This window comes from Lynx rufus, unplaced genomic scaffold (genome assembly GCF_022079265.1).
Source record: "Lynx rufus isolate CCGP_SWC_20201006 ecotype Redwood Valley unplaced genomic scaffold, mLynRuf1.p SCAF_1, whole genome shotgun sequence".
Classification (NCBI taxonomy): domain Eukaryota; kingdom Metazoa; phylum Chordata; class Mammalia; order Carnivora; family Felidae; genus Lynx; species Lynx rufus.
In genome coordinates, this window is record NW_025814823.1 from 117,215,321 (window position 1) to 117,223,597 (window position 8,277).

Genomic DNA, 8,277 nt, shown 5'->3' on the forward strand with positions numbered 1-8,277 from the left:
CCATGAAATACAGTGTCACCACCGGAGCCACAAAGGACAAGCTGTCCCTCTCCTCCAGCATAAGCATCACCCTGCATATCACCACCATCAACAAAAAATGCTTGTTTTCCAGCAGACCTCTTTCTGCAGTTCAGGAGAATGGGAACACCTGCTATAAGTCTCCATCTCACTTTAGTGCTTCTTACCCAGATGTGGGGCCCTGTGCACCTATTTCTTCCTGGCCAGCAACCTGGCACTGTGTGCACTGTCATCCAATGTATCAGTAGGTGCAGAGCATGATGATGTTCACTGCAGGCTCCTTGTAATGGCAAAAATACACAGGCAGTGCTGTGGCAGGAGCTGCAGCCAGAAGTCATGCCCTCTTTGATGTGGCACCATGCTCAGTGCAGCTGGCTACCTGGTCACAAAAGTGACCAGCTGGAGAGCTTTGCCTGACTGTCCTATCATATGCTTCAGACCAGCTAATATGATTCTTCAACCTAGGGAGGCACAAGAGTGAGATTAGCACCATGGCACTGTGAGCAACAGAGATGTTGCTCTACAGGGTTGCTGGTCACTGCATACAATACCAACTGTCATCGTGCTGCACCTGGTCTTTGCAGAAGTTGCTGCCAGAACTCAGCAATGGCCTGGCACCAGGTGCCAGGCAGGCAGAGCTACAATTTTACCTGCCTGTGGCCTTGTCCTTGATATCTGTGCTCTTCTCCTCACAGTGACTCTGGCCTTCACCCTGCTTCTGTGGGGCTCCTCCAGCCCTACTTTCAGTCTGGTCTCTGGTCCAAGCCTAGATTTGGAGTTGCTTCTACTTCAAGTGAGATTTGCCCTAATTCTACAATCTTTGTGTGGCTTCAGATATTGGAAAGTCTTAATTTAATTTCTTGAAGTAAACCCAAGATACATCTTTTAACTGCATAGTCTCTGTGGTGCCTGCAATGCAACCTTAAATATTACATTGGATTCAAATGTTTACCTGTGAGTTTTAACACTTTTATTTTGTAATATCCTGTTATAAATCAACTCTGATTGGTTTTTTTGTTGTTGTTAAATGAGGAGAAGCTCTGCAAGTTCACTTTCTAGTTTCTGTGTGTATTTTAATTTCTTTCACTAGCTCAGATAGTCCCTTTGGTGAAAAGTTTGTTTCTATTAGTGTATATTCTAAAAACTTATATTTTCTGCTAAAAAGTCCTTTCCTTGAAATATTGAAGGAGGTTTGCTGAATCTTTAAGCCTTTGGGTTCCATATACTTGTTTTGAGAAGCTGAGAAACTATAGATTTGGTTACACAGGAATAGATATTCTCGTTCTAAGAACTACTCTTGTGGCCTTTGTTTCCTTTATTTCCTTATTTTCTGGACCCTTCTCAGTCGTGTTCATGGGTAGACTGCCAGTATCTGGCCAAATTTTTTCCTGAAATGTTAACCTCTGGAATGCAGAAAACATTCTTCCCTAACTTTTGGGTAAATCACTCAGAGCCTCAGACATTTTAATTAGTAACCTTTTACTAATTTTGCAATGAGTAAAAGAAGGAAGGCAATCTAGTTTAAAAATCTTGCTCTTTAAGAAAACCAGCTTCTCTTGGGGGAATATTAAGTGTGATTTTAGGAGAATGCATATTATTTTAATGGCCTGTCTAAAAATGAAGATGTGGCCATGTCCTTTTCAGTTTTGAAGAAGAATATCACTACCTCTTATGTCTCTTAAATTTGAAGTCTTAAATTAGATACTCATATGACATTTTCCAGTAAATTCTAAGAGCCCAGTGTTATTTTATTCAAAATACATTACCTTTGAGTGAATCAAAGATCTTTTAAAATCTACATAATACAAAAACTTCAGAAAAGTGGAAAAATAAGGTTAGGGATAAAACACGTTCTTTAAAATTCCAAGGTTTCTGATATTCAAAGCACAGTGGAAATGAAATGGGACAGTCCAATTTTTAAATGTCTAGCTTACATCCTAAAAGTTTATTTATGCCTTGGGGCAACTGGGTGGCTTAGTCAGCTGAGGGACCATCTTTGGCTCAGGTCGTGATCTCAAGGTTCCTGAGTTTGAGCCCCACATTGGGCTAGCAGTTGTGCAAGCTGCTGTCAGTGCAGAGCCCGCTTTGGAACCTCTGTTCCCCCATCTCTCTCTCTGTTCCTCCCCTGCTCTATCTCTCTCTCAAAAATAAATAAACATTAAAAGAAAAAAATTAAAAGTTTACTTATCCTCCAGTTTTTTTCATCCTCCAGTCAAAAGGCAATTGCTCTTCTGTGTGGCCTGAGAAACTGTCAAATGGTCAAGCTGTAGTAGCATAATGGAGGTATGATTTTGTCACTGTGATATTACATGAATAACACATAGAAAGCAGATAGCTTGGAAATAGGGGGATTCTACTGTATATTGCAATTTAGCAACAGTTAGATGTGATTAAATAAAAATAGTACTTTCTAATTCTCATACATATTTTGTAAAATGCTTAACTATTTCCTTGACAATAAACTAAGACTTAAGGAAAGATAGGTCAGATTAATGAGAAGGGAATGTTTAAGTATTACCTAGGAGTGTAGTAACTGGTGAGGACTCTGGGCGCCGCTGTTCACCAGTCTGAGAGAGAGAGGCAGCATGCGCGCGCGCGCGCGCGCACACACACTCACACATCCCCAAAGGGAAAAAAAATAAAAAGCTTCTTAGAACCTCCATCACCGCCAGATTGAAAACAACCTCCCTGAAGCTTCCTTGACCCTACTTCTGGACCACTTTCCGCTCTGAAATCTGAAAATTCAGTTAATTTGGGCTTAGAAGAACAGAGAAACAATACCGTTGGTACCAGACTGGGAGAAAACTACCAAAGGAGAGAGCAATGGTGATTCGGGGGAAGCAGCCCAGCTGCAGTGAACTGTTCCTGCTGTGCCTTTTTCTGGGGCTGTTGTTGGAAGTTTGGGCCGGGAAGATCCAATACATGGTGCCAGAAGAGACAGACAAAGCATTCTTTGTGGGCAACATCGCCAAAGACCTGGGGTTACAACCTCAGGAGCTCACGGAGCACAGAGTTCGCATCATCTCCAGAGGTAGGACGCAGCTTTTTGCTCTGAATCATCGAAGTGGCAGCTTGGTCACAGCGGGCAGGATAGACCGGGAGGAGCTCTGTGCTCAGAGTGTGCGGTGTCTGGTGAGTTTTAACATCTTGGTAGAGGATAAAATGAAGCTTTACCCTGTTGAAGTGGAAATAATTGATATTAATGACAACACTCCCCAATTTCAGTTAGAGGAAGTAGAATTTAAAATGAATGAAATAACTACTCCAGGTACCAGGATCCCTCTGCCTTTTGGGCAAGACCTTGATGTTGGTATGAATTCACTGCAGAACTACCAGCTAAGCTCCAACCCTCATTTCTCCCTGGATGTTCAGCAGGGATCTGATGGATCCCGATACCCAGAGATGGTGCTACAGAGTCCCCTGGATAGGGAAGAAGAAGCTGTGCACCACCTCATCCTCACCGCCTCTGATGGGGGCAACCCAGTCCGTTCAGGAACCCTCCGCATTCATGTTCAGGTGGTAGATGCAAATGACAACCCTCCAGCATTTACTCAAGCACAGTACCACATGAGTGTCCCGGAAAATGTGCCACTGGGCACTCGGCTGCTTACGGTAAAAGCTACTGACCCAGATGAAGGAGCCAATGGGGAAGTAACGTACTCATTTCACAATATAGACCAGAAAATATCTCAGATATTTCAATTGGATTCTGACACAGGAGAAATATCAAATAAAGAATCCCTGGATTTTGAAGAATACAAAATTTATCCAATGGAAATTCAAGCTCAGGATGGTGCAGGCCTCATGGCCAGAGCTAAGGTGCTAGTCAAAGTTCTGGACATAAATGATAATGCCCCAGAGGTAACCATGACATCTGTCACCACTGCAGTCCCAGAAAACTTTCCTCCTGGAACTATCATTGCTCTTATCAGTGTGCATGACCAAGACTCTGGAGACAATGGTGACACTACATGTTCCATTCCTGAAAATCTACCCTTTAAATTAGAAAAGTTAGATGATAATTATTACCATTTAGTGACAGAAAGAACACTGGACAGAGAACTTACCTCCAGGTACAACATCACAGTAACAGCAACAGATAAGGGAATTCCAGCTCTATCTACGGAAACCCACATTTCACTGAAAGTGACAGATATCAACGACAACCCCCCTTGTTTTCCCCAGGATTCCTACTCTATCTTCATTCCAGAAAACAATCCCAGAGGTGCCTCCATCTTCTCCTTGACAGCTCAGGATGCTGACACCAATGAGAATGCACTAGTCACTTACTCCTTGGCAGAGGACACCATTCAGGGGGCGCCTCTATCCTCCTACATTTCCATCAACTCAGACACTGGCATTTTATATGCCCTGCGATCCTTCGATTATGAACAGTTCCGGGACCTTCATCTGAGAGTGATGGCGTATGACAACGGGGATCCCCGACTCAGCAGCAATGTGTCGCTGAGCCTGTTTGTGCTGGACCAGAACGACAATACGCCAGAAATCCTGTACCCAGCGCTCCCCACCGACGGTTCCACAGGCGTGGAGCTGGCGCCCCGATCCGCAGAGCCCGGATACCTGGTGACCAAGGTGGTGGCGGTGGACAGAGACTCTGGCCAGAACGCCTGGCTGTCCTACCGTCTACTCAAGGCCAGCGAACCAGGGCTTTTTACGGTGGGGCTGCACACGGGCGAGGTGCGCACTGCACGGGCCCTGCTGGACAGAGATGCGCTCAAGCAGAGCCTGGTGGTGGCTGTGCAAGACCACGGCCAACCCCCTCTCTCGGCCACCGTCACGCTCACCGTGGCCGTAGCTGACAACATCCCAGATGTCCTGGCAGACCTGGGCAGTCTCGAGCCCTCAGCGGACCCTGCCTCCTCAGGCCTCACGCTGTACCTGGTGGTGGCGGTGGCTGCAGTCTCCTGCATCTTTCTGGCCTTTGTGATCGTGCTGCTGGGACTCAGGCTGAGGCGCTGGCACTCATCCCGTCTGCTCCAGGCTGCGGGGGTTGGATTGGCTGGCGTGCCCGCCTCGCACTTTGTGGGCGTGGACGGGGTGGGGGCTTTCCTGCAGACCTATTCCCAGGAGGTCTCCCTCAGGGCGGACGCCCGGGAGAGTCACGTGATCTTCCCCCAGCCCAACTATGCCGACACGCTCCTCAGCCAGGAGAGCTGTGGGAAAAGCGAGCCTCTGCTAACTCAGGATTTACTTGAAGGCAAAAAGGAAGCATTTTCTCAGGTAAACGTTTTGTAAATTTATCTAGGTAAAAATAATTACAGAGTTTACTTACCTTTCACTTTTTACTACTAACAGTTCTATTTCCCACATAGCTTTGTAGATTTCTGTTTACAAATTCTGGGAAATTATCATTGTGTGTTTATATCCAGGTATAATTATAATTGCTATTTCATTGAAAAGGAAACTGTAAATTAACTCTAATGTAGGTGATTGAGATGAGTATTGTGTGAGATGCTATGTTGGTTGTGGAAAGAGCACTGCATCAGAAACAAGAAGATCTGACTTTTAATATTTTCTTGCTTTCCTCTGGCCAAATAATCTTATTTTTCTGAGTTTACCATTCTCTTACCTGGCAAGGATAGGGTTTAACTATAAAAGATCCATCAATATTTATGTGACTAATAGTGTTTTCAAATTTTTCTGTTACAAATACTAATTTGTCCCTAAATTTAATATAGATGTTGTCTGTCAAAGTGCTATTTTATTTGGGGATGTTTGAAGAGGTAAAGATTGTCTAAAGTATATTTTTATCTGTGTTAGGATTAAATTATACAAATCTATGTAAGTTGTAAATTTTTGTTGACTATCTTAGCCCTTTGCATAGTCTGTTATTTTTAGATATTTTATGCATGCTGAAGAATACACTAGATGTTTAAGTAACTTATGAAATGAGGTAATAAAGTGAATGATGGAAAATTTACTGTGCAACTTGAGAAATAGTTTCAGAGCCTCCTATCTTGTATATTATGCCCATAATGGAAACAACTGACACAAACTAAGAATATATTTCATTTTAATGTGTGTGTTAACTCTTCACAGGAAATGTATCATAGATGAGTAAGTCCATCCTTTGATATACTTACTCTGCTCCAGTAAATTAAAGAGATATACCAAATATAAAAAGAAGAAAGCCAAAGCATGGTAAGGCACAAATAAAAGATAAATATATTAATGGACCAAAGATGGAAAAGAAAGTGGTGAGCCAGGCTAAAGCTGTGGAAATTCTAGGCTTGGCTTAGATGCAGACATTGAAGATCAACAGGTTGTTCCAGCACTATAATAGGAACAAAGTGCTTTGGGCTAAACAAGGGACCTGAGCCACACATACTACTTGAATCTAAAATAAGTAGTTCAGCCCCTGAGCTAGTTCAAATTGGCTGCCTGCCAATTCCTGTGGTGACAACTTTTTGCAACCTGCAGACCAAGGGAGAGAGGTAGATCCAGATGCTGGCTTCAGAAAATGAACACTAAATTTCTTAGACTTGAGTTGTAATATTCATAGTATTACAGCTGCACACCACTAAAAGACCTACTTATGGCCTGGGACCTGGGATAGAATAATTTCAAAACCATTTGAGACAAATCCCTGAACCCAGGAGGGAGGGAGAATGGGAGAGATAATAGAAGAAAAAGACCAATTAAAAAAAAACTCTTCTGGGGCACCTGGGTGGCTTAGTCAATTGAGTGTCTCACTTCAGCTCAGGTCATGATCTCATGGTTGTTCAGTTAGAGCCCCGCATTGGGGCTTGGGGGCTTGCTGATGTCAGCACAGAACTGACAGGAATCCTCTGTCCCCCTCTCTCTCTGCCCCTCCCCTGCTCATGCTCTCTTTCAAAAATAAAGTAAAATAAAATAAAATACTCTTCCACTTAAAATAAATGTACAAACCAAAATGTTGAAACACATTGTCTTCTAGAGTTATTGTTGCTAATGAGATACTTTCAACAAATTGTCATTTTTAAGGTATCTCCATTTTCTCTCTGAAGGCTTTAAAAAATTTTCTCTGATTCTTGTTGTATGTCTAAGTGTTGATTTTTATTTTTATTATCTGTTTGGAGTATACTTTCTATTAATAATATAAGTTATTTCAATTCTGGATTTTCTCAGCTCCTATTAATGAAAAATTTTGCTTCTATGTGTATCTTACAGTTTTATTTATTATACCTCAATAAAGCTGGAAAAATTACAAAGCAAACATTTAAAAATAGTAAAAGGAAACAAAAAAGTTTGGACATTTAAATCTATACTCCTATATTACTCTTGGATTTAAGAAAATCACAATGGAAATAGGAACTACTGTAGAAAGGAACAAAAATTAAAATATTATTTAAAATGGTGGAATACAGCTAAAAGAGTATTTAGGGGTAAATTTATTGACAAATACAATAACTAAAAGTTAAACAAAACAAATTATTTAAAATAAGTGAATTTAGCAAGCCACTCAAGAAACAAGGCAAAAAAACCCCACATTATATCAGCATAAACTTAAAGAAAATAATAGGAAAAATAACCAAGGTAAGAGTATAAATTATTGATATGCAAACGAGGAAGAATTCTAATGAAAAAGCAATAGAGGGGCGCCTGGGTGGCTCAGTCAGTTGAGCATACGACTTCAGCTCAGGTCATGATCTCACAGCTCATGAGTTTGAGCCCTGCTTTGTCAGGTTCTGTGCAGACAGCTCAGAGCCTGGAGCCTGCTTAGGGTTCTGTGTTTCCCTCTTTCTCTGCCCCTCCACTGCTTGTGTTCTGTCTCTCTCAAAAAAAAAATAAACAAACATTAAATTTTTTTTAACAATAGAAGCAGACAGTAAAAGTCATACTGAAACCGGTGGGAAGAAATTAAAATTCTGTCAAGTCCAATGGTGGGATTAATATACAGTAGGCAGATGTCATGGCTAAAATTCTTTTTAAAGATTTTAAAAGAAAACCCCAAATTCTGATTAAAAACAAAGTCTTGGAAAAGGATAAAGAAAAGCAAGAGAAACTGGGGAAAAAATAAAACAACTTGATAAAAAGCAAGAAGAATGAGTGGGAAATAATATACAGAGTAAAACTAGATATTGTCAAAGACAAAGAACAGATAATCTTTAGAGAGCTACAATAAGGGATGTTGAACAATTATTTAATGAGACTTGAAAGCATCAAAACAATGTTGATGAAAATATTTTTAAAAACCTAAGAAAAAGTGGAGGCCCTACTAGAAAACAAGGTGAGTTGATATCAATTGTTTGCAATTTT

At 41.4% G+C, this 8,277-nt stretch overlaps 1 protein-coding gene across 1 annotated transcript; it reads left to right on the top strand.

Moving 5' to 3' along the window:
• Window positions 1–2,209: 2,209 nt before the first annotated feature.
• On the top strand, window positions 2,210–6,668 carry LOC124516602 (protocadherin gamma-A1-like). Its single transcript, XM_047086032.1, has one exon. It carries the CDS (start codon window positions 2,842–2,844, stop codon window positions 5,272–5,274), a length of 2,433 nt encoding a protein of 810 aa, XP_046941988.1. The 5' UTR covers window positions 2,210–2,841; the 3' UTR covers window positions 5,275–6,668.
• Window positions 6,669–8,277: the final 1,609 nt, after the last annotated feature.